At 40.1% G+C, this 23,802-nt stretch overlaps 1 protein-coding gene across 4 annotated transcripts in view; it reads left to right on the forward strand.

Annotated features, from left to right (window-relative positions):
• The window catches only part of TACC1 (transforming acidic coiled-coil containing protein 1), a 114,727-nt gene extending 91,266 nt beyond the window's left edge, over positions 1 to 23,461 (forward strand). For 2 of the 4 annotated variants that reach the window (XM_075858813.1, XM_075858811.1), the window contains exons 3-14: positions 1,548 to 2,367; positions 3,390 to 3,425; positions 8,849 to 8,909; positions 10,546 to 10,705; positions 10,789 to 10,835; positions 15,007 to 15,099; positions 16,668 to 16,744; positions 16,833 to 16,876; positions 17,902 to 18,062; positions 18,155 to 18,261; positions 19,565 to 19,685; positions 20,633 to 23,461. In XM_075858813.1, coding sequence (XP_075714928.1) covers positions 1,548 to 2,367; positions 3,390 to 3,425; positions 8,849 to 8,909; positions 10,546 to 10,705; positions 10,789 to 10,835; positions 15,007 to 15,099; positions 16,668 to 16,744; positions 16,833 to 16,876; positions 17,902 to 18,062; positions 18,155 to 18,261; positions 19,565 to 19,685; positions 20,633 to 20,701 — 1,796 coding nt within the window. In that variant the 3' untranslated portion in view covers positions 20,702 to 23,461. The remainder of the gene's footprint in view (positions 1 to 1,547; positions 2,368 to 3,389; positions 3,426 to 8,848; positions 8,910 to 10,545; positions 10,706 to 10,788; positions 10,836 to 15,006; positions 15,100 to 16,667; positions 16,745 to 16,832; positions 16,877 to 17,901; positions 18,063 to 18,154; positions 18,262 to 19,564; positions 19,686 to 20,632) is intronic. The other 2 variants (XM_075858814.1, XM_075858812.1) reach the window with 2 other exon arrangements.
• Positions 23,462 to 23,802: the final 341 nt, after the last annotated feature.

The raw sequence follows: 23,802 nt of genomic DNA on the forward strand, positions 1-23,802 counted from the left end.
AATTTTTTGGCTTAACTTGAAAGCAACATATTTGTAATATAATTACAGACTAATGCTCCCTGGAGTCATTCGGACATAATGCTTGTGTTGTGTGTTTGGAAGGAGAAGAGTTATTTTAATATATTACAGATATTGGAGGAAAATCTCCATAGGAAACATGAATTATGATGCAAGTCCCTATTTTTATCCTTTTTATGGCCCTATTTAGGATAATTACTTCTTTCAGATGCTTCAAACACTGAAGGTCCTCATACATGGGTTAATGTGCTGATACCTGAGATGATAGATCTCTTTCAGAAACATCTGGTGTCTTGTCACTAGGCAGATGCCCAGCCGTATTCTTGTGACTTTATGAATATTATTTCTCTCGAATATCCTGTCTTCTATTTTGGCCTTCTCGATTATGCATTCGTGATTTTTGGGATATTCTTCAGGGTTTTTTTAAGCTCCTCCTGACCTTCTTTTGCCTTCAACTCTCCTACACATAGCTGTTCGTTCCAGCAAGCTAGGTCTTCTACTTCAGTCTGGACATTTCAATTTTAAGGGGAATAGTAGGCTTGATTTGGTCAAGAGCAGAAACATTAAAGGGGCTGTCGACTTTGGAATCTGATCACCGAACCTCATGCTACTGGAACCCCCAGTAATTAGCAATCTGCGGGGGAAGCCACGAGCAAATTTTGTATTCCTCTACAACGCCACAACTGGTTAAATTATGCATTACCCAGTTCTGAATTCAATTAATAGGAGGTCATGTAATGCATGGATGTGCTGGGTCATTCAAAGCAAGAGATGCTCTTTTGTAGCTGCTCTCCTATCCGGGCCCATTGTATAAGGATCCTAAACAGTAGACACTAATCTGATAGTATAGAATTTCACAATATTGTGTTTTAAAAAGGGGTGTCCTGAACTAGACAACCAACAACAAATTGCCAATGGGCAAGAGACCCTATTTCCCAACTACCATAAATGTAAAATAAATTATTTATTGTGCTATATATAGCAAAAAGACAGACCACACATAGAGATTAAAATTGTCACTGCTCGGTGGCGGACAAAAGTGTAAGGGGTTACTGCATGTGCAGCGGTGTAAAACACCTAACGACCGATATGAGGACCGCTATTTCTGGCAGTCAATTGGTTAAATTTGTCCAACAGTAAGTCCGGCATAAAGCAGGAATTAAAATATAAGAGCCCCCCCCGACCAACATGTTTTGCTACTGCTGTAGCGTCCTCCGGGGTAAACGGGGCTAATGGCGGCGCGCCGAGAAAACTCTTCCTCTTGTAAACATTTCCGATGACGTACATCGGAGGTGTGTCAGTGCGGCTGACCAGTCGGAAGAGGTAGAAGAGGAACGACCCCCAGAAAGACAACCACTTTAGGAATCGAAGCCTCTGAATTTTAGGCTTCAAATCCTTTTTTTTGTCAGCATTGGGGGCAAGTTGATCTTCCCAAATACGATTCTGAGGTTTGTTTCCTCTTAATACATCACCATAAATATTGTATTTTTTCTTTTTAATGTTTTTTTTTTTCTCTTTTTATGTTGTAGGTTTAACAGAAACAAAGAAAGAAGTCACAAAACTCTTATCTGAATTATCTCTTAATGATAACAATAATATATTCAGTAATGGAACCTCCGAACTAGACCTTGAAACCAAGGTGGACAGAATTACAAGTACACCTGATGTTTGGTGCGATGGTGCTACCATTAAGGCATCAAGCAGTACAGTCCAAGAATCCAGTCCAGAGAATACTATGGTGCAGCAATCAGAAGATCCATCTGTAGTTAAATGTCTTTTTCCAAGTGACAACGATACTAAGCCTCAAAAAAAAATGGTAGATGGAGATCGTTTGGAAGATCATGAACAATTCCGTAATAATAATGGCCTACAGAAAGAGAATGGCTTAACAGCAGATTCCTCTGAGAGAGATGTTGACCAAGACTCCTTAATGGAATCATCTGAAAATGTCAAAAAAGATCTACCAGTGAAAGTTCATAAATCTGTCTGTAAACTCCCATCCAAGATAACAAAAGAGAATGTTCAGAAGACAACAGCCAAGAATGGAGATACCACCACAAACCTGGAGGATGTCCCTCTTTCCAAATCTTCCTATAACTTTGACCCCAGCCAATGGGATGACCCCAACTTCAATCCATTTGGGGGAAATTCCGCCTTGCCTCCTTCTCCTACTATCACTAAGGCACCAACTGGATTCAATAAAGACTTCGATGATAATTCCTTTGATCATCATACGCCAAGCAAGACACTTTCCAGCTCTGAAACAGATCTTTCCCAGGAACCAAAACCAAGGAAAGAAACTGGAAGTGCCAGATCATCTCCAAAGTTGGGAAGATCCCGTCTAATCACGTATGTTTCATAAGAATTGTATCTTGTAATGCCTCCTTTCCCCGATATGACCTAACTAGAGTAATTATACTAAAATATATAGAGATTGTTTGTCAATTGGTAGACTGCAGATGAGTACTATTACCTCCGACACATTGTTAAAGATTGTTTGTATCTATAGATACATATGTTGGTATCGAGCATCTCTTATTTCCAACCTAATTTTGTTCAGTGGAGTATTTTAAGGTTTTCAAGGAACAATTTCGAGAAAAATATTGAATTCAGTTATTTCAATAATAAGTACTTAATCTAATAAATTTGAATAGGTGATCCAATATTTCAGTAGCCTTATTTTCTTAAATAGCCCAGTAAAGGAACATTATAACCTTGAACAAACTGATATTAATTGTTCACATTGTAGAACTATTTCAATTCCATCTCTAGTTCCTATATGTTTTGGAATAGAACAAATTGCATTTTTCATGGTTTTTCATGCAGATGTACTCTCTCCTCCTTCCTTCATATAACCCCTCTATAACACCATATATATTTTATAACTCCTCCTTCTATTACTTATGGCATATCATGGAAAATCTTCCATTTGCTCTTCACATGTTCTCTTCCTATGCATTTTTCTCCCTGTAACTGTCCTAATATTTATACTTAAAATGTTCTCGGTCAGTAGAGGCAGCCATGTTGAAGGTTGACCATTTAAGATGAGACACATTGTTAGAAATGGTGCGAACAGCATAGGGCACTAAGGAGAATTGGTTAGTTGAATGGTTTGTGGAAAGTTGCTCAGCATGCAAAATTGTTGCCTCCATTTTATTTTCTACGGGTGCATTTTAAGGTCACCTGGTTATAAATCCCATTGCTCGATAGACCATATATCTCCTTTATACAAACATCTCCTCTATTAATATGTCTACTAATAATACCGCCTCTATTCATATCTACCGAACGGGTGATTGCTATGTCACCCTTCTTCAGTCTCTACTGGTTCAACTGTCCTCTCCTCTCTTTTCTTTCCTTATTTGCCTCAGGACTTCTGAGCAAGTGAAATTTCTCTGTTTTCTGTTGTAAGTATTATCTGTATCATGTGATGAGATTGGAGTATTTTTTTTAGACTCGTATACAAAGCATGTTCCGCGTAGACATGGACCAGAGAAGAGCGTAGAAGAAGGTAATATGTTGTCAGAGCAATTGTTGGTAGATGTTGTATGAAGTAGGAGAAGGAATTACAAGGTGAGGTTATATGGAATAATCGAAGGAGTAATTGGGAGACTTTTGGAATTATAGGAAGAGTTACAAGTCATATGGAAAGATAGGTAAATTAATAGGTAGAGGTTATATGGTTTAATAGGAGAAGCTAAAATGGAGTGTTATAGGTAGGGGATATTCTGAGTAGTCGGAGTTGTATGGAGTAAAAGAAAGAGTAATGGGAAGTGTTATAGGTAAAGGTTATACGAACAGATAAGAGGAGGTATATGGAGAGATAATATGAAGACGTGTAATAATAGGAAGCGGTATAGTGCTAGGTCAGGTTGAGCAAGTGGACGGTGTCTAACAGTGGCTCAGCAGATAAGGGTCGCCAGACCGTCCTTCCACCATATTGACGTGGCAGGCCGAGATTACTTTACACTCAAATTTTGGAATCTTTATCGTAATTTGCCTTGTTCCATGCATTTAGTCTCCCTGATATGTGTATGTAGCGGGTACACCCATCATGCAAGACTAGGGACCCTGCAGAATTGTTTACTACCTGTGTGATCTAGTCCTCCCTGTTCAACTCCAGCCATAAATGACTTATGTATAGTCATTCTACTAATACATAATGGAATTGTTTGTATATGGTCTCAATACCTTACAAGAAGTATTAAATAGGATATATTCTCTGTGACTGGCCCCGTGAAGTCGTTATAGGGGAAAAGATCAGCTCTATTTCCCCTTTTCTGATCAAAGACAATCTCTGAATAGTCACAGCATGCCAAGCAGCTTCCTGTGCCAGCCCCCTAAACCACATCAACTCCTTCTACTGGCAGACCGCACAAATGTTGAAGTGGAGAACAGATTAGCATGCGGACCAGACTGTTTTGCATGGTCGGCTGCTCTCATTAGTGAGGTAACGAGCTTGATTAGCATTCTTATTGTAAAAGGAACAAAGTTTGCTGATCTTTTTTACATTTATTATATTATTTATAATATTAAATTTGTCATGACACTGTTATGTCTCAGAATTTGAAGCCTGTGGCTGAACATCTAATGCACAACAGTGCCACCTATTGATTAAAAGATCAGCAGCCCAAGAGAGGTGTCAATAGCAATGTTACAGTAAATTCCCAGGTAAAGGGGTATTCTCATCTTATAATTAATGGCATATCGCCTGGAAATGCCATCACTATGATCAGTGGGGATCTATCCTCTGGGAACCCAACCGATCCTGAGAACGAAGGGGCCACATCGCTGATTTAGCGATGCCTCCCCTTCTCATTTTTCCCTACACTTTTGCTCACTGGCCACCCACTGTGCATTAAATTTCAACACAGCCCCATTTAAGTGAATAGGGCCGGCTGCAGTTACCTGCTCAGTAAGGTGGCCGGGAGCACCGCTGTGCAGGAAAAAAACAGTGCAGGTGACGCTGTGGTCCCTTTATTGTCGGTATCAGTGGGGATTCCAGACGTCGGATCCACATCGATCATAAAGTGATGGCTTATCCTAGGGCAGCGCTAGGGAAACTTTGAGAGGTGAAGATCTACTCTTGTAACTTGGGAGGGTCTTGATCTACTTGGTACCAAATTGTCCTAAACCATGATTTTTTTTATGTAAATTAATATTTTTTATTTCTCAAATAAGATGTTTTTATTTGTATTATTCATTTTATTGAAATGTGCCTGGTAACTTGATAAGTTGTGGGGGGTTTTTTATATTTCTTTTCTTCTTCTAAAAATTTTACTTTTTATAAAAATTTAAAAAAAAACAATTAGAAAATAAGTAAAAAAAGTAATAATAATTAAATGGCCAGAAAATACCCAAAATTTCTGGTACGGTGAAGAATGTCTCCACTACACTTCTATAAGCAGGTGACTTGCTCCGTATTTGACAGATACTAGCACAAACTTTTCTCAAGTAAATCAGGTTAAAATATGGTAACTTGTTTTAAAATCTAGAAAAGTTTAAACTTTTCACCATTTTTCGGAACCTTCCATCACTCTGCAATGTAAATGTAGCTGGGAGAATCGCCCTTGCTGCCTATGACATTTCAGAAACCCCCCCTCCCACCCCCCTGTAAGCTCATATGATTAAAATGCCAGGCATTCCAGCTATTTGTTTTGTGTATTGACCTTCTATAGGGTTTAAAAGGGGACAAAACCATATCAACAATGGTGATCCCAATTCTGTGGATATATGGGAACTATCTACCAGAATGTTGTTTTCAGTTAAAGGGAATTTCCAGGCTTGAGTAACTTTCCAGTATTCTTTTCAAGATCTATGTTTGCTATACTTAAAGGCTATGTTCACATTTGAAATATTTTTTTTAAAATATAAAATATATATATATAATCACAAAAAAAGGCGACAGCACACTGCAAAAACCAATGTCACCTAAGCCGCTAAATATAAATAAATATGCATTACTACTAAATATACTTACAATAGGGGGGTTCTTCGCGCACATTTTGATCAAATTGTGTGTGCCCACCTGCCACAACAAGGCAAGCTCTATAGGTGGGTGCAACTTCCTAAATAAATTTTCTTAAAATATTTTTTACTTTTTGAGATACAGCTGCTTTGTATCCTGTATACAGAGCAGCTGTATCTTGCCCTGGATCCTATATCCGTCAGGTCAGCAGGTCCTGCGTGTCTCTGACGTCAGAAGTCATGGGTTTGAGTCATCCTATTGGTCACATCCTCCTCAATGTCCGCTCATTCATTCTTTGTTTCTGCTTCAATAGCGGCACCTGTTTAATCAGTGCCCGCTCACTGCCTGCCCCAATGGTATCTACAATGATTGGGATTACATATATTTAGGGATGATGGGGATTACATTAGATATGAGGTGCGGTCACGTGATTCTGTGGGCAGGATAAACTAAAGAGGAAGGGAGAACTAGTGGGGAGGGCCAATAGACACACAGAGGGGGCAGAATAGTTAGTGAAGAACCGCCCTGTGTCGTTACATAGGTTAGTGAGGTATCGATACAGGACTGTGTGTATTCTAACTCTCGTGCACGAGCCTGTGTGGAGAGAAAAAACGAAAAAGACACCAATGTAAATCAGACCTCCCAGCATGGCAGAGGTAGGGTGAATAGGAAGGAAAGTCTTCAGATTTAATACAGACTATATATTAAGAACGTTATTCAGTATTTACATAGAGCATTAGTTCAAAAAGTTTGTGTCCCTGGAAAACCCCTTTAAGGTGCCCCAAATTGCATCAAAATTTTGATGCAAAAAAGTAGACTGTAGAGGTGGTATAAAGTAGAGGTGGCATAAACTTAGACAAAACTGTCTAAAGGTGCGTCAAATTTATCCTCCAGCATGAACATCTGTGATGAATTTGGCACATCTAAGCTGTCTGAATGTAAGGCCGTATTGGTAAATCTACCCCTACATGTCTTTCTAGTGCAAGTTCCTTCTACATTTGTGAGGAAAATTTTGTGTCTACTTTTGTGGGTATTCATGCCAACTTTGACTGATTCTTTCTTTTCAAATGTCCTTATTTGTAGACCTCTGGCCACTAAGGCCTTAAAAATATTTCACTTCCAGCAACGTGAGATGTTTGAAGGTTTGGCTGTGTCTTGTAGACCTTTCTATACTGTTGGTTCAGTCGGTAGATCTCCTTTATGCGGTCCCCTAGCAGTAACGTAATGCACATATGTTATGGACCGGCCTGTATTGGTACAACGCATGGAGGACTGCATGCCGTTTATCAGGAGTTGGACAATTGTCAAATCATGATCGTGGACTGGAAGTCCATAGGTCCAGATAAAGTATTAAGGAGGCACCCAGAAGAAAAAAAATGGCCATAACCCTGGTGCTGGTTGAGGTCACCACACTAATGTTCCTGTCCTGCGCCACTGCTGGACAATCCCGGGGACCCCTAGAAATTGTCATGGGTTGGAAGGGTTAGTGCTCATTCAAGTTCACTTTCCTGCTGGTGTTAAAGAAAAGGGTAATATGAACCATGGGCCAGTTCCTTCTTGTTCGCTGATCTTGTGGTGTCTGTAGAGAAGGGCGAGTATTTCACATTCAGACTATTAGTTGAGCGAGGAGTAACATGAGCTGAAGGTCCCTTCTCCATAGGAGTTATATTGGCTGACACTATGATTCATAAGCCCTTATGGCCAGCTGTGTTATCCATTGCGTTATCTTTTCTTGTGTTTTTGTAGATCTTTTATATGTAATCTTTATTTCCATAGGGGCTGACTTGTAGCCAGTCGCTCTTTAGTTTTTCTCAAAGTAAAGCTGTACATGAATTTGTAGACTTCCATGTACTGCTTTTGGGGAACGCATAAAGAAGTAAAGCTATGGAGTATCTAGTGGATTGCTTATCTCTCACAGATAACGAATTCCACAAACCAACTGCACCTAATCTTCTAAACTTCTTCAGTGAAGCCTTTAAGCCGTTAAAAGTGAAAGTTCTTTTGGAAATCCAAATCTTGATTGGCGTATCGTAAATCCTTGTCTTTTGAAGGCTTTTCCTTTATACTTCCTCGGATCTATGAATCTCTCAGAAGTTTCCCTTTCGGCATTTACAGAATTTTTTTTTACATTTACTCCGTTATTATACATGTTTGAAATGTGGATTATATATCCTTCTGCCTCTATAATCTCTTGTCATAGCGAATGATTTTGTTAAGCTTTCTAGCTGCTGCCTGACATTGAGCTGTATTCCTTAGTGGATAGTTAATTGAGAATAACCCAGATGTTGAAAGGTCTATTATTTTGCTGCTTTCTCACCTTTCCCATGTGGCTCCTACTGTTTAATTGCTGCAACGACTTTAAAGAGCAGCTAAATATTGAGCTTGAACATGGAGAAAATATGAGGCAGCCGTACAACAAGTGTTTAAAGATGAATAGAGCAGCACTGGAGATTTGGTAGATAAACCGGAAAGTACCTTGCAGGGAATGCATGAGCTTTAAAGCTGAACAGCATGAAATTGTTTTCATTGAACCCTGGGTGGGCAATAAAACATTTCCATGCTGAATAAAGATGTTTTTTTTTTTTGTGCTGCCCCTATTGCCCTATGTACTATTTCGTAACCATCTTGTATTACTTCCCATACTGGTTATCCAAAATCTCTTGGATAAATCTTCCATTGTTTTCCCAGTAGTACTGAACCTTTATCTCCAAGCATGGCAGGATGTCTATCAGTACATGCATGGGCATTGTTGGGTCAACCTGTTTGCCTAATGTTTCCTCAAGACTCTGTATAGTCTGTGACCAAGGCCACAATTATTTTTCCTTTGTCAAGAGACTAAATTCTGATTATTTTTTTTTCTAGGAACAGTTGTAAAGTGCAGAGTTATGAAGGCTCAAGTTTGGTGTTAGATGTTTGTACTCAGGTGGGTCATCTTGGTAATATTTATGAATTATCATCACTCAAGCCAAGACACTTACTCTTTGACATTATATGTCTACATAGTGCACGTTCTTCTATTTGTGGGGAAGCCCTTTAAGGGGTTGCCCAGGATTAGAAAAACATGGCTGTGTTCTCAGAAAAACAGCGCCACACTGGTCCTGTACTGTAATCATGTTTTTCAGTATGGGACAGTTTTCCACAGCGAGGCCTTGACACCTAGCGTCATAGACAACTGTGATGCTAGGAGCCCGGCTCCCTGTGGTGTGTTCGGTCCGGAAAATGCGGCCGACGTACAGACCGTATATCACGGACCAAACACGCTCGTTTGTGGGGCTCCTTAGATGGTCAATATCAATGGCAATATCTAAGCTGTAAGAAAGAGGGGAAGTCCCTTTGTCATCCCATCGCCCCCTCTGTGACATGATCGCAGGTTGCCGATGGTTGTGATGGCTGCCTGGGGACCTAATGAAGGCCCCCAAGTCTGCCATCTCTGTGCTCCTAATAGGATCAAATGATCGCATGTTCAAGTCCCCTATGGGACTAAAAAAAAAAATTATATATTTTTTTTTTTTTTAGTTCTGTACAGAATAAATAAATATTAAAATAAAAAAATCACTTTTCCCATTTTCCCCCTATAGTAATGTAAAAAATAAACACCATGTGTATCATCCCTTCTTCAAAAAGTCTGAAGTATTGTAATTTACAGCATTATTTAACCAGCACAATTAACGCCCTAAAAAAAAAATAAAAAAATAAGGCCAGAATTCCTGTTTTTTCGTTACCTTAGGTCGCCCAAAAGATGGAATAAAAAGTGATCAAAATGTTGTATGTACCCAAAAAATGGTACCAATAAAAATTACAGCTGGCCCTGCAAAACGCAACCCCTCAGGCCACTCTATTGACGGAAAAATAAAAAAGTTATGGCTCTCAGAATATGTCAACACAAGACAAATTGTTTTTTTCGTTGTAAGAGAAAGAAGAACCTTTTTAAATTTGGTATTACCGTATTCGTGTTGACCCACATAATAAAGTTACAATTTTGTTTTTAACATCAAGGTGAATGCTGTAAAAATAAAACCCAAAGAACAATGAAGGAAGCAGTTTTTTTTTTCTAATTCCACCCCACAAAGAATTTTTTATTGGTTTCCTATTACATTATATGGTACATTAAATGTTGCCATTCAAGACGGTAACTCCTCTTACAAAAAACAAACCTTCCCACAGCTATGTCGACAAAAAAAAAAAAAGTTATGGCTTTTGGAAGATCGGGTTGAAAAACTAAAATGAAGAACCCAAAAATTAGACCCTATGGCCTATATGGGACTCGTGGAGAGAACAGTCCAGTCTTGATTAATCCCATCCCATTTGGTATTAGGTGACGAGAACCTATGTAGGACTCCCCTATCCAGAGAACTGCATTGTTAGCATATGGAGTAAGAGATGAACTTGGGTATACTGGTTACCAGAAAGTTAATCTGCGGTACTCAATGCCAGGCTGAAGCTGCAAAAGCAAATCACATTTTTGAGTGGATAAAAATATGTGATTAAAAACCTGTGATTTAGGTATAATATTGTCCCTGTAATTCAATTGTATACTGACATTTTACTTTTGTCCACAGCAAGAAGATGGTTCTCCCAGCATTGAGAAGAGAGAAGGTCATGCTACGGACGAGGAGAAGTTGGCATCTGTTCCAGCACCCAAGCAGACTGGCACTGGGGTCAAAAGTCAACAAGAGGAGGAACAGGAGTTTTTTGAGTGCCCCAATGACTCCACGTCAGGTATTTATAGTAGTGTATGAGGTGTAGTTGTATTAGTGCTGTGTCTGCCCATACGTAACAGATACTTCACTCTTTACTTCCAGGATTAGAAAAGCAATCGTCTCTGGAGTTGTCTGAACCTTCACCTCAAGTGAGTATCTATAAAAGTGGGATTAAAAATAAACTTCTAGGAGCAGGAATTATGGCTCACTTGGTTTATAGTAAAAACTGCATTTTTTTTTTCTTCAAGCCACAGACTGTTGTGCTTCTATACAGTGCAAATGACGCTGCTGCTGTAGAAGCATATATTAACCTCATATCATTTACCTCAAAGACATAGAAGGGGCATAAATACATAATGCTAGGAAGTTGTATGTTTTGTACTGCCCCCTGGTGGACATTTAGTTTTGCAGTTGATTTTTATTTTTAAATTTTTTTTGTCAACCTTCGGCCATTTTACACTTTACATATAGAATTATTTTACAAAAAAAACAAAGTCATTTTGTAAATACATTGCATTACTTATGTTGTACTGATCCGGAGTTGCATCCTGTTTTTTAGTCCAGTGCTGCATTCACAATTGCGCAGTGTTCTGAGCTTTAAATCTCCCAATATTTCTGACTGACTAAATCAATCCTGTGGCACGGTCTGTGCAATATTCCGATCATGTCACAATAGTGTGTGTGTGTGTGTGTGTGTGTGTGTATTTACAGTCTATACTCTATTGTGATGATGTCACTGTAGTGCATTGTGTAATAGTGTGTGTGTGTGTGTGTGTGTGTGTGTACACGTACTTGCAATCTATGCTGTACAGTGATGATGTGACAGTAGTATGTGTTTATATTTATTTGCTGCACTCAATTGTCATCGTGTTACAAAAGTATCTGTGTGTATTTACAATCTGCTCTGTTATGATGATGTCACAATAGTGTGTGTGTGTGTGTGTGTGTGTTTATAGGCTGCGTTCAGTTGTCATAATGTCACTATTGTGTGCGCATTTACATTGTACTTTCTTTTGTGATGATGTCCGTAGTGTATTTATTCACTTCACTCTATAGTAATTATGTCACAATAGTGTGTGTGTGTGTATATATTTACAATTCGTGCTCGTGTCGTGATGTCATTGTTTAGTGTGTGTATATATATATATATATATATATATATATATATTAGCTGCATTCTATTTTGATTATGTCGTAATATTGTGTGTGAATTTGCAGTGTGCTCTATTATGATGTCACAGTAGTGTGTTTCTACTTAAAAGCTGCATTCTGCTGTGATCATGTCATAATACTGTGTTTCTGTGTGTTTACAGTCTCTACTCTATTGTGATGTCAGTAGTGTGTCTATTTGTATTTACAGTTTTATGACAGTCACTGTAGATTGCATTATATTTATAGGCTGTATTCAATTGTGATGTCATAAGTGTGTGTGTGTGTGTTTAGTCTTTGCTCTTGTGTATGTATTTATAGGCCGCATTCTATTGTGATCATGTCACAATAGTGTGTGTGTTTACAGTAAAACACTTTCTTATATGCACCTTGTTTTGGTTTTTACCTCCTGATCCTCCAATTGCTGTGGGAATGTACATATTGCACTTGCCCCGGGACATAGGCATAGATAGAGGTGAAGTGGCCCCATTGCAAAGTCTCCTCTTCTGGTTACAATACCACACCTTTAGGAACAGTTATTTCTTAATGGTTTTCCGCACCGGCTAATAGAGGAGGGTCCAAAGCGAGAGAGGCCCTCCCCCCACTATGACATCTATATCTCTTTTAATTCTTCTTGTTTTTCCAGGATTTATATTGTGCTGTTATCCCATGAACTTACAGTAGGTGGCAGCAGTTACGGGTTTTTTGTTGCCACTGGGTGAACTCTGCCTTGTGTAGCTTCAATGTGTTACGTGCAGATTTTAACCCTTTGCAAAGGGTGAAATCCACAGTGAAAGTCCACGCCAAATCTATAATTAAATACGTAAAATCCGAAGCGTGCCCTAAAATTCACATGGATTTTTTCCCACAATGCGTGAATGCGGTTTATGTATCGTACGGTAATGCTGATTTTCAGTGAGGGAGAGACTAAAAGTATAAAGAAAAAAAGCTATGTAAAGCAGTAACAAATGAATGCAGGGAAGATAAGAGGTAAAGCACCAATATACCTTTATATACGTATATTAACCCCCTCCCACCCGTTATGTCCATATGCCATAGTAGGACATATAGACAGGGGCTATACAAACTGCACAACTACTTTAATCAGCTTTGGGCTGGGAAGTTCCATAGGCAGCAATGAGCATGAACAATATTTGCAACAGTGGGAACATAACCTACGGGGTGCCAGGGAGGTGCCAACAAGCCACTGTGTTGGCCAGGGAAGTGCCAACAAGCCACTGTGTTGGCCAGGAAGGTGCCAACAAGCCACTGTGTTGGCCAGGAAGGTGCCAACAAGCCACTGTGTTGGCCAGGGAGGTGCCAACAAGCCACTGTGTTGGCCAGGGAGGTGCCAACAAGCCACTGTGTTGGCCAGGGAGGTGCCAACAAGCCACTGTGTTGGCCAGGGAGGTGCCAACAAGCCACTGTGTTGGCCAGGGAGGTGCCAACAAGCCACTGTGTTGGCCAGGGAGGTGCCAACAAGCCACTGTGTTGGCCAGGGAGGTGCCAACAAGCCACTTTGTTGGCCAGGAAGGTGCCAACAAGCCACTGTGTTGGCCAGGGAGGTGCCAACAAGCCACTGTGTTGGCCAGGGAGGTGCCAACAAGCCACTGTGTTGGCCAGGGAGGTGCCAACAAGCCACTGTGTTGGCCAGGGAGGTGCCAACAAGCCACTGTGTTGGCCAGGGAGGTGCCAACAAGCCACTGTGTTGGCCAGGGAGGTGCCAACAAGCCACTGTGTTGGCCAGGGTATTTAGATGCAGGGTTTGCCCCGGGTGCTTCTGTCCCTTTTTAATGATAAACATCATATAATATCCAAACTCCAGGCGGATCAGGGGAAAATCTCATGTACAGTGGGTTGCAGAGAATCAGAAAGGTGACCAGTCCTGTTTATGTCTCTGGATAGCTGCTCTGTCAGATTGTATATATACTGTATGATTCTTAGGTTTGCAGATTAGGACAGATTAGAAGACTCAGCATCTCAGGGATACGTTTAAACAGGATGATCGCGTCAAGGTCGTCAGAGGACATCGCTCATCCCGCAGTCTGTCACCGTCATGTGGTTTAATAATGATGGTACTAAGTCGTCTTTCTGCATTACTGATATTTTGGGTTTTACTCCACTCTTTGTTTTATCTTTTTTAATTTCAAATGAATCAAAATTGAATAAATGTTCTGTTTTATAGCAGAAATCAATGGCCTCCAACGTGCGCCTCATAAAAACCACATAGATGATGCAGATGTCTCCGGCTAGGTTCATTCATGGGGGTAGCCCAGGTGATTGATAACACTATAACTATGACGTTTTTGTTATTTAAAGAAACAGTCCATGGAAAAGTTCCTACAATGTGGATAATGCGTCACGTCACACTTGTAGTATACTGTGTGTGTGAGTTTTCTATTTAGTCCCAGCCTCTTAAACAATCACATGAAAAAAAGTGTAAACCTAGCCTTGAAGGGGTTGTATGAGGTAAACAAAAATCATGGCTGCTTTTTTGCAGAAACAGCGCCACTCTTGTGCAAAGGCTGTGTCTGGTATTGCACATATTTAATACCAGACACAGCCCATGGACAAGAGTGGCGCTGTTTCTGCAAAAAAGCAGCCATGATTTTTTAAAAATATTTACATCTAGAGACTGAAATAACATTGAGGCTTTATACTTCTCACATCTGAGGGTTTGTTGTCGTATATCCAGTCTAGACAGTCCTATGTGAGGATGGACTCCAGGAGAGAGTTTTTAAAAAAAATCTTTGCTTGCTGTCAGTGAAAGGAAACAAGAGTATAAATATCCCTTCACACCTAATACAGAGAGTTTGTTCTAATTGTATCCAGTCTAGAGTATCGTTTTTAAACTCCAGTAAGATACATTTGACCTGGACTGATATATTTTATCAAATCAAACCGGATAGAAAGTTGTATTGTTGATATATTTAGCTCAGGGATTTGTTAAGGCTAGATATTCTTAGTATTAGGTCTGTATGGGTTTAAACCTCTTGTTGTTCACTGACAGAAAGCAGTGATCTTGAAAATGGTGAAGAATTAAAACACAAAGTAGATTACAACATTGCAGAATGTTTGATTATACAATAATAAAGCTTTAATGACATAAAACTGGAAATCCCAAGTCTTGATAACAAGAGGGATTGAACCAGGGGTTTTGTGTCTCTGCAGTGCAGCAGCTCGCTCAGTTTAGGGAGTCAAAATCCCCTGGACGCCTTCTACCTGAGTGACCGAGCTGCGGTGCTAACTCTCATCCGAGAGGAGGTAACTTCCACCTAGGAACGCATGGACCCATTTCTGTTATCATTCAGCGCTCCCCATTTCTGTTATCATTCAGCGCTCCCCATTTCTGTTATCATTCAGCGCTCCCCATTTCTGTTATCATTCAGCGCTCCCCATTTCTGTTATCATTCAGCGCTCATCTTTACACTCTATAGAGTCATCATTCCTCTCATCCATCAGAATGTGGCTACATCAATAATATGGAGATAGTCGTGTCCTGGCCGAACGCTTTTTTATGACCTTGGTTTTAAACTACAGCATATTCATCACAGAGCATGCTCTCTGGTGATAAATCTTTCTTGGGGTAGAGACCAGCGCACCACTGGTATAGGGTGCCGGTATTGATAAATCTCCCCCTGTGTTTTTGTATTAGAAAAAGTCCAAGAGTTTTTTCCCCATAAACAGTAGCACTTTTATTCATAGGCTGTGTCTGGTCTGCTGCTCGGCCTCAATCACTTGAATACCGAATACAGACATGGATATCTTTTCACATGAACCACTATGGCCCATGTGTATCTAAATAATCTATAGGTCGTACCAAGAAAAAAGGGCATAAAATAAGGTTCATTGGTAGAAATTTCAACTTGAATGTTGTGATCATAAATTAAATTCACCACGGCCCGGTAGCAGAGGAGCCCTGTGGGTCTTTGGTCTCCAGAACCTGAGTGGTTCACCTCTGTCAACTTTACCCTAGTTGCCGAGCAGAATTGCTGGCCGTAGGAAAACAGTATAGGGGTTTGGCCTCAATTGTGGTTTCACCAATTTTGACCTACCAGTAAGGTGACATCACACAGAACTACTGAGCATGTGCACTATGTTATGAGGCTGAAGAATGTAGTGAGCGTGCTTAGTCCACATTGCTACCCCTCTGTATGGGCAAACATAGTAGGGAACTATCTTAGTGACATGTACCCAAAAGATGGTGGGTCTATATGCCCTTCGGGTCTGCATGCAGCAGAACATGCTTCACAAGATGTATGTTTCCTGTCCTATAGGTTATGATTAGTAAAACCTCTCCTCGTTTACATTATATTAAGAGAAAAGCTGTAAAGCGGCTCTTTAATATAATTATTATAAAAAGTATTTTATTAAAAAAAAAAAATTACATCAAGTTTGTAAAAGAAAGTAGTAGTAGTAGTAGTTTGTCATTGGTCATTACATGTATTATGTTGTCTGTGGACATGCACTTACCATGCTTCTTCTAGGTATATGCCTGGAGTATTTATTAACCATCATAATGTCCAAGTTTTTATGTGACCAAAATGGCAATTCCATCCAAAAGTTGATGCAGATCAAAAGTTGTGAATATTGTCCAGGTGCCAGGTGCCTCCATGGGGGCTAAAATGTGGGTTCTATTTTGTAGGGTGGAGAGAAGTGAGTTTTTGGGATGGGGGGGGTCTAAATGTCATCTATCTATCTATACCTTATATGTGGAATTGCTGTTTAGTTCAGTATATGGTGGTTGTGTGTGTGTGTGTGTGTGTGTATATATATATATATATATATATATATCTGACATGGTGATAATACTCCGATCTCTCTGTCAAAAGATCATTATGAAGGAGATTGAAGTCAAGGACTGGCAGGTGAAGTATGATCGGAGCCATACAGAGGTGCTGGAGATGAGGTAATGTCATGGTCCACATATTTCTGTATTATGGGATGTGACCGGTGATCTAAGTCATTGTTCTTATCTGTATCCTTGTGTTTTGCAGGAAAATCGTTGCTGAATACGAGAAAACGATTGCACAGATGATTGGTGAGTTATTTAATGAATATAACCTGTCCTTATAGAACAAAAGTGTAACCAGGATACCTGTGTGGGTCTACTTTATCATACGGTGGTCACTCCCTCACCTTGATGTGACTTTGATACTGAAAGGAGGCAATAATGGTGGCGATAACTGGAGACCCTAAAGATACAGCCACCAATACTGCCTCCTTTCGACATCTAAACATGTGACCGCACAGTCATACAGAGACAGGACATAGAAATCTGTGTTGCCGGTATGATACTCCATCTCTATATGACTGTGCGCAAATGTGTGGCCACGTGACACAGGTCCTAATAACCGTGTCCCTCACTTGAGGAAATTCTATATATAACGTTACTCATGATAAAACCTCTAGTACTAATGACTGTTCAGTAACCGGCACCAGCTCTGACGTGGCTCGGCACCAGCTATGACCTGTCCTCAATATGCTCCACTTTTGTAAGGCAAAATTTTCTTATTAGACATTAATAAATATGCTTCTTTACTACAACAAACCGAACACACCCCAGCACCCCCTACCACACTTTTTTAAATGACAAAATTCAGGAGCCTATTAGTTGCCTTCAGGAGCCTCCAAAAATGTCTAAACTGTTTGTTAAAATTGTAAACTTCAATATTTGGTAATAATTATCAAACATTTCTTTCACCGCCATGTTTTGATTGATTTAGGGACTAGATTGTGGGATGCCATGGTAGGAACACCACCAAATACATGTCCGGTACAGTATACAGTCCCTCTCAGACTATGGATCTTGGAGCTGTATATCTTGTCACCCACTAGCTAGAGCCTTTATGGACTAAATAGTAACATGAGATATATCACTCGACATGAGACTTGAGATCTGTCTGCAAAAAAGGTCTTCTTGTTGTGGTAGTAATACTTGCTGCAAAATAACCCAAGTGTAACTTTTCATCTAGCGGGGCCTAATTGTACTTTGTAGCTAGCTTGCTTTGGAAGTATTTTGTTCTATTTCTAAAACATCTTCTATTGTACCACTTTTTTGAGTAGAAGATGAGCAGAGGAGCAAGATGACTTCCCAAAAGAGTCTACAACAGGTCTCCCTAGAGAAGGAACAAGCCCTTGCTGACCTGAACTCAGTGGAGAGATCCCTGTCTGACCTCTTCAGGAGATACGAGAACCTTAAGGGTGTCCTAGAAGGATTCAAGAAGGTGAAGCGGCTTTTATTTTATGACATTCAGCTTAGTTATTATACCGTTTGACTTTAGTTTTTAATAAAGGTTGTATCATTTTACTTCTCCAGAATGAAGAGGCTCTGAAGAAATGTGCACAAGATTACTTGGCTAGAGTGAAACAAGAAGAGCAGAGGTATCAGGCCCTGAAGGTCCACGCAGAGGAGAAACTGAACAAGTGAGTGATCCTACAACCCTGTATTTGCCTTACAACTAAATACCAAGTACTGGATGTCATAATTATAGTAAACATCTGTGTGCCATCCATGGATCTTGAACCATGTCATGATGTGAAGCCATGTAAGGGCAGGATAAGCTCTGTTCAACTAGAGCTTTTCTCTACAGCTTATGATATTCCATCATTTTGACAGAAAAACCTAGAGACAAATTCTGGTAATGTCCCTATTAATTTTATTGGGGTTTTTCTGATGTCAAATGCCATAAGTTGGCATCATTTAGCCCCCGTTCCATCAAGTGTCCCGTTTTTTTTATTTTTAGATGGCCAAATTAGTGTAGGCTGCTACCCTCTTCTACCCGACACTGAGGTTAATTCTGTAACAAAGTAGATGGAACAGACATCCATTGTCTTCCGTTAGGATCTGTTAAAAATGAGTGAGATGTAGCCAATATCTGGTCATAGGCTGTAAGATATCTCAACAAAAGCAATGGTCAGTGGGATATCAGCTCGGTTTTAGATTCTTCTCTCGACGCTTCTTTTTTTTAATGTGTTGGACCGTCTATGCCCACCTTTCAGGGTTTGTCCTGCCACCCCCCATCCCCGACAATCTTGTGGGAAAGAAGAATCGGGCATGCTGGATTTCAACATACATGATACTTTGCTCTCAGGGGAGAGAATCTGATGCCAGAGGTGTCTGGTATCGGCTTATTCCCCTCTCCCTATTGAGAACACATGCACGCTCAGCCAAATGTGCATGTGTATGGGGGGTCGGGAGGAATAGCTGTCAAATGAGCATTTGGTCAACAGCTATCTAATGAGTATGGCCACCTTAAGGGCGCATTCAGACAAGCGTGTATCACGTTCGTGTGACGGCGTTAAATCAACGGCCGTCACATGGAATCATGTTTTTCAATGAGGCCGTTCACCCGACCGTTGTTTCAACGGAGCGTGTGAAGGTGTCCATGAAAAATAGGACATGTTCTATCTTATTGCATGTCATGCATCCCTCCATAGACTCTAGTCTATGGAGGATCCGTGACAACACGTCCCGCACGGGTGCACCTCGGACGTTAAAAACGCCAGTTTTTTACGTCCGAGGTTGCCGACGCTCGTCTGAATGTAAGTGTCTAATGTAGATAATGGGTGGTGTCTCTTTATTACATAATGGTTTAGTGTTCCCATCTGTAAGACCCTAATAAGTGTTTTCGTGCAGCTACTTGTTTCTTTGATCCTTTGTATCTCGATCATTTTAAGATTTTGCAGTAATCCAGAGGTAATTTAGATTGTCTGCTTTTTCTTTCAGAGCCAATGAGGAAATTGCACAGGTTCGCACCAAGGCCAATGCAGAGAGCGCAGCTTTGACAGCAGGACTAAGGAAAGAACAAATGAAAGTAGACTCGCTGGAGGGAGCGTTGCAACAGAAGGTGCTCCGTTTATATCTGACGTGCACTTGAAGTATTTATTGAGACCTACCTACCTTATTAAATGTAGATCACTACATACAACTATACCTACTCCCTAATGGCAGTTGTGTGTGTATATGTGGGGACATCATTGTATTTGGTGATTTGGACCCACACAAGAGCTCTGGGATAACATTGCACTGTAGGGGACATGTCATGAGAATCTCTTAGTAGTACAGCCTCAGGCTTTGGGCCTGTAACCTAAAGTGAAATGGGAATATATTCATAATTCATCAAATGGAGCTACTAGGGTCCTTTACCATAATAGGGCCAATAATTATTTGACACTAATCCCTCAAATGCACGTTTCCAATGTGCTCTGTATACTATAGGCCCTTAACCTTTTGGATTACCAGATGGTGTAGTTCAATATTACATTTCTAGCTACAGAATGGCAGGGCATGTTGTTTTATAACAGAATATTATAAAACTGTATACAGAATCATAAATTGATATACATTTTTTTATGGTATTGAGGTTTGATAACGATCCAAAAGACTTCGCTTGTATAAATTAGGACCTACTGGGGATCATCTGATCCCCACAATCTGGCATCTGGAGCCCCTGCCGATCAGCTGCAGATGACCCATGTTACCACGTTACCCCAGCTCACACAATCACATACATACAGTGTTTCTGTATGTGAAGTTGTTGCAGTCTAATATCAAGTACCCTCGACCATTGCTATGCTCGTTTTGCTACCATGGTGCTTTGCAGCAGAGACCATCTTCACACATTCGCTAGTCTTGGTGGGTCTTCCTTGCTGTTGTGTGAGAAAAAGGAACTAATTCGCACTCTAAGCTAGATATTGGCTGTTGTTTTTCCATTTCTGGCGTCCAGATTGTACAATGTGACATCTATACATAGGAGAGCAGACACTTGAACGTAAATTTTTTACTATTTTCCAGAACCAAGAAATAGAAGAGCTGACAAAGATCTGTGATGAACTAATCTTCAAGATGGGAAAGAGTGACTGATGTCCCTCCCACCGCCTCGCAATAACCTTTCTCACCCACTACCTGTCGCATGGCTCCCAAACAGCATGAGCCCTGTAACTTTAAGGGACCATGGACTCTTCCTCCTATGAGATGTGTACTGATTGCTCTTGGCTTATGATTCCAGCAGGATGAGCATCCTCGGTGTATATTTCTTAAGTAACAGATGGACCCTCCTTGTTCTAGTGATGATCCTGTTGCCCATGTACCAGGCTTTTTCTACTGTTGTCGTATGTTGCCATCAGTATGATTTGGTTCTGCTAGGACTGTACTTGTCAAGTACCCAGGTACACTTGCTGTGCGGTCCTAGCATGGATCCCATTCGATGCCCCTGTTATGAGCACTAACTGATGTCGATCTGATGGGGACTAGGATTTTATTAGCCTCTTAAGAAGCAGAGTTAACATTACATAGGCTTCTGTTATGCAGTAAATCCTATCTGCATTTCTATTAAGAGCCCTATAGTATAAATTTAACACCCCAGAGTCCTGGTAATGGCCTATTTTATATATATATATATATATATATATATATATATGCACACCTACAGAGGCATTGACCGTCTGTTACGGGCAGGAGTCCATGCTTAGCCATTTTTTTTTATCCATCAGTCATGAAGGGGTTAATGTAAATTTAGCCATCACTGTATGCGTTTCACCGTCAGATGCATCGGCTGAATGGCTCTTAAGAGGATTGGGAAGGATTTGGCTGTGCATACAATGATGATTATATAATATTGGCTGGTCCAATAGTCAACTTGAAAAGAACATATAACGTTTGGATTTCAAGATTTGGCAAAAAGATGGAGCAGTGGGAGGAGGTCCCTTGAACCAACTGAAGGCCCCCTTACTACTATCCCACCTACTTGACTGAACTAGAAAGTACTGAATCTAGGAATGGGTTTTCCAATGTACAATTTAGTTTCTCGGTCTACTGTATCCAACACCAGAGAAAGAAGGGATGATGTTTAGGCTAATAGGGTCAGAATGGGCTTAGTGTGTAGCTAATAGGATTGGCTGCAGCTTACGTCCAGTTAGATGTTGCATACAGTAGATACCTACACAGCCACGTGTTTGTGCTTCCCAGATGTATTGGCAGCACTGTCTGTGCCAATGCAGGCAAATACAGTAATTATTAGGGGCGGTTCAGAGGTAGAAGACCCCTCTAAAAGCCAAGTAGTTATAAAGTCGAAGATATTTTTGCACAAAACAAGGTCAATTGTGTCATGGCCTCCATGAGTATTAAAATCTTTAATTTTTTTCTTTATTCTAGAGTAAGGCTTGATATTCTCTCCCTTCCCTTTACACCAATCACACCATCAGAGGGATCTATATAGAATACTGATATCATCTGACCCATCCTTCATGAAAAGAAGATTCCTTCTGTTAGGTTTTCTAGGAATTAGAAGGTAGTATCTATTTATACAGAGTGAAGAGTAGATCAGGACATCATCTTCATGAAGACCCTTTAGTTGGACCCTAGTTAAAGGGATGTCTCATGAAGACCTCTCCTTCTGAGGTTGAAGTCGGACCAGCAATCCGCTGAGGGCAAGGGTCCAGTTTTAGAAACAATCAGCTGTTATCATATGCTGTTCTCCTTATTTTACCCCTATTGTTTTATAGAAGGGACTCAAGTTGGAGACATATGGAAAGTTGGTCTAGTCTTCATGAGACAATCCCCGTTACGTAGGATTTTGAATTAGGATATCAGGCCTTCCTCACTATATATTAATTTTATTCCCATGGTTCCTCTTTAATTTTCTATTTCTCTGAAACTTCTAAGTGCCCATGACTTTTCATACCCTTTCAATAGTGTTCAAACACAACTCTATTTTGAGAAAATAGCAACTTTATCTTTGTAGCTTAGACAATAGCTTACAGTTGTAACTACTACAGCATATCAAAGGGGTTGTCTGGGATTAGAAAGTGTCTGTTTGGTTTTCTTCCCAGTGCTACTCACGTCCATAAAATGTGTCTAATATTGCTGGTCATCCCTTTACAAATGCAATACCAGGCACATCCTGTGGACAAGGCTGGCGCTGTTTCCTGCAAAAAAACAAGGAGACCCCTTTTTCTAGTCCTGGACAGCTCCTTTAACCTCCCCTTCCCCTTCACCAGCCTTACTTCAAGAGTGACCGTGACCTTTAAGGGTCATTCATTTTCTGCTGCTATCCTTGTTTGCAAAAGTAAATATATATTACAGGATATATTTTTCCAGATGTGGAAGCCAAATAATCGTTTGCTTTTTGCGAGCTCCAGGTCAAGCCTGTTCTGAAATAAAACAATCTGGCTTCATAAAAGTATATATTTAACCGCAGTATATTTTATATACAGCAAATCTTTTTTATATGTTCAGAAAATTGACTATTCTCACACAGACAAGAAGAAGCATTGACTAATATATGAAGACATATATATTTTTCCTTGTTTGTTGTGTATGTATAAATGGTGTTTCAGATCTGACTACGTGTCTTATTTTTCGGTGTTAAAAATCTTAAAAACTGTCAAGATGTTTATGTACTGGGGAAGATCGACCTAGAAAATTGCACCAAAAACGTCAGCTAGGTGACGTACACCTCCTTCAACGCTTTAAAAAAAAAGACGGAGTGGTAAACTGCATCAAATTTAGTAACAACTTAGAACATTTTTTTTCTGAAAAATACTGATGTAAAGTACGCCTTTCATGAGGTGGCATAAGGAAAAGAAATGTCTATCATGTCCAGAAAATGTCACCACGTTATTATGTTACATGCACCATTTTAATAAAAAATAAAAAAAATTCAACTTGCACCTGTCAACACTATGGATAAAGCTCCCCCATTGTAGCTGTTGGGGTATGCTGAGACTTGCAGTGACTCAAGTCTAACACTGGTCCTACAACTGTAGTAGCTTGACCCTTCCGCCACAAGGTACCACAAACCCCAGTCTAAAAATAACTAGAACAAGTGCACAACACCCTTAAATAAATCTCCTCTAAAAACATAAAAATTCATCTGTGACTGCAGTAACTCCCAAAATCTTACCCTCCCCGGTCACACTCAGAGGAGTCCAGGAAGCTGTGATATGGGGAGCTGTTTGGTGGGG

Source organism: Rhinoderma darwinii, chromosome 3, assembly GCF_050947455.1.
Source record: "Rhinoderma darwinii isolate aRhiDar2 chromosome 3, aRhiDar2.hap1, whole genome shotgun sequence".
NCBI classification, from domain to species: domain Eukaryota; kingdom Metazoa; phylum Chordata; class Amphibia; order Anura; family Rhinodermatidae; genus Rhinoderma; species Rhinoderma darwinii.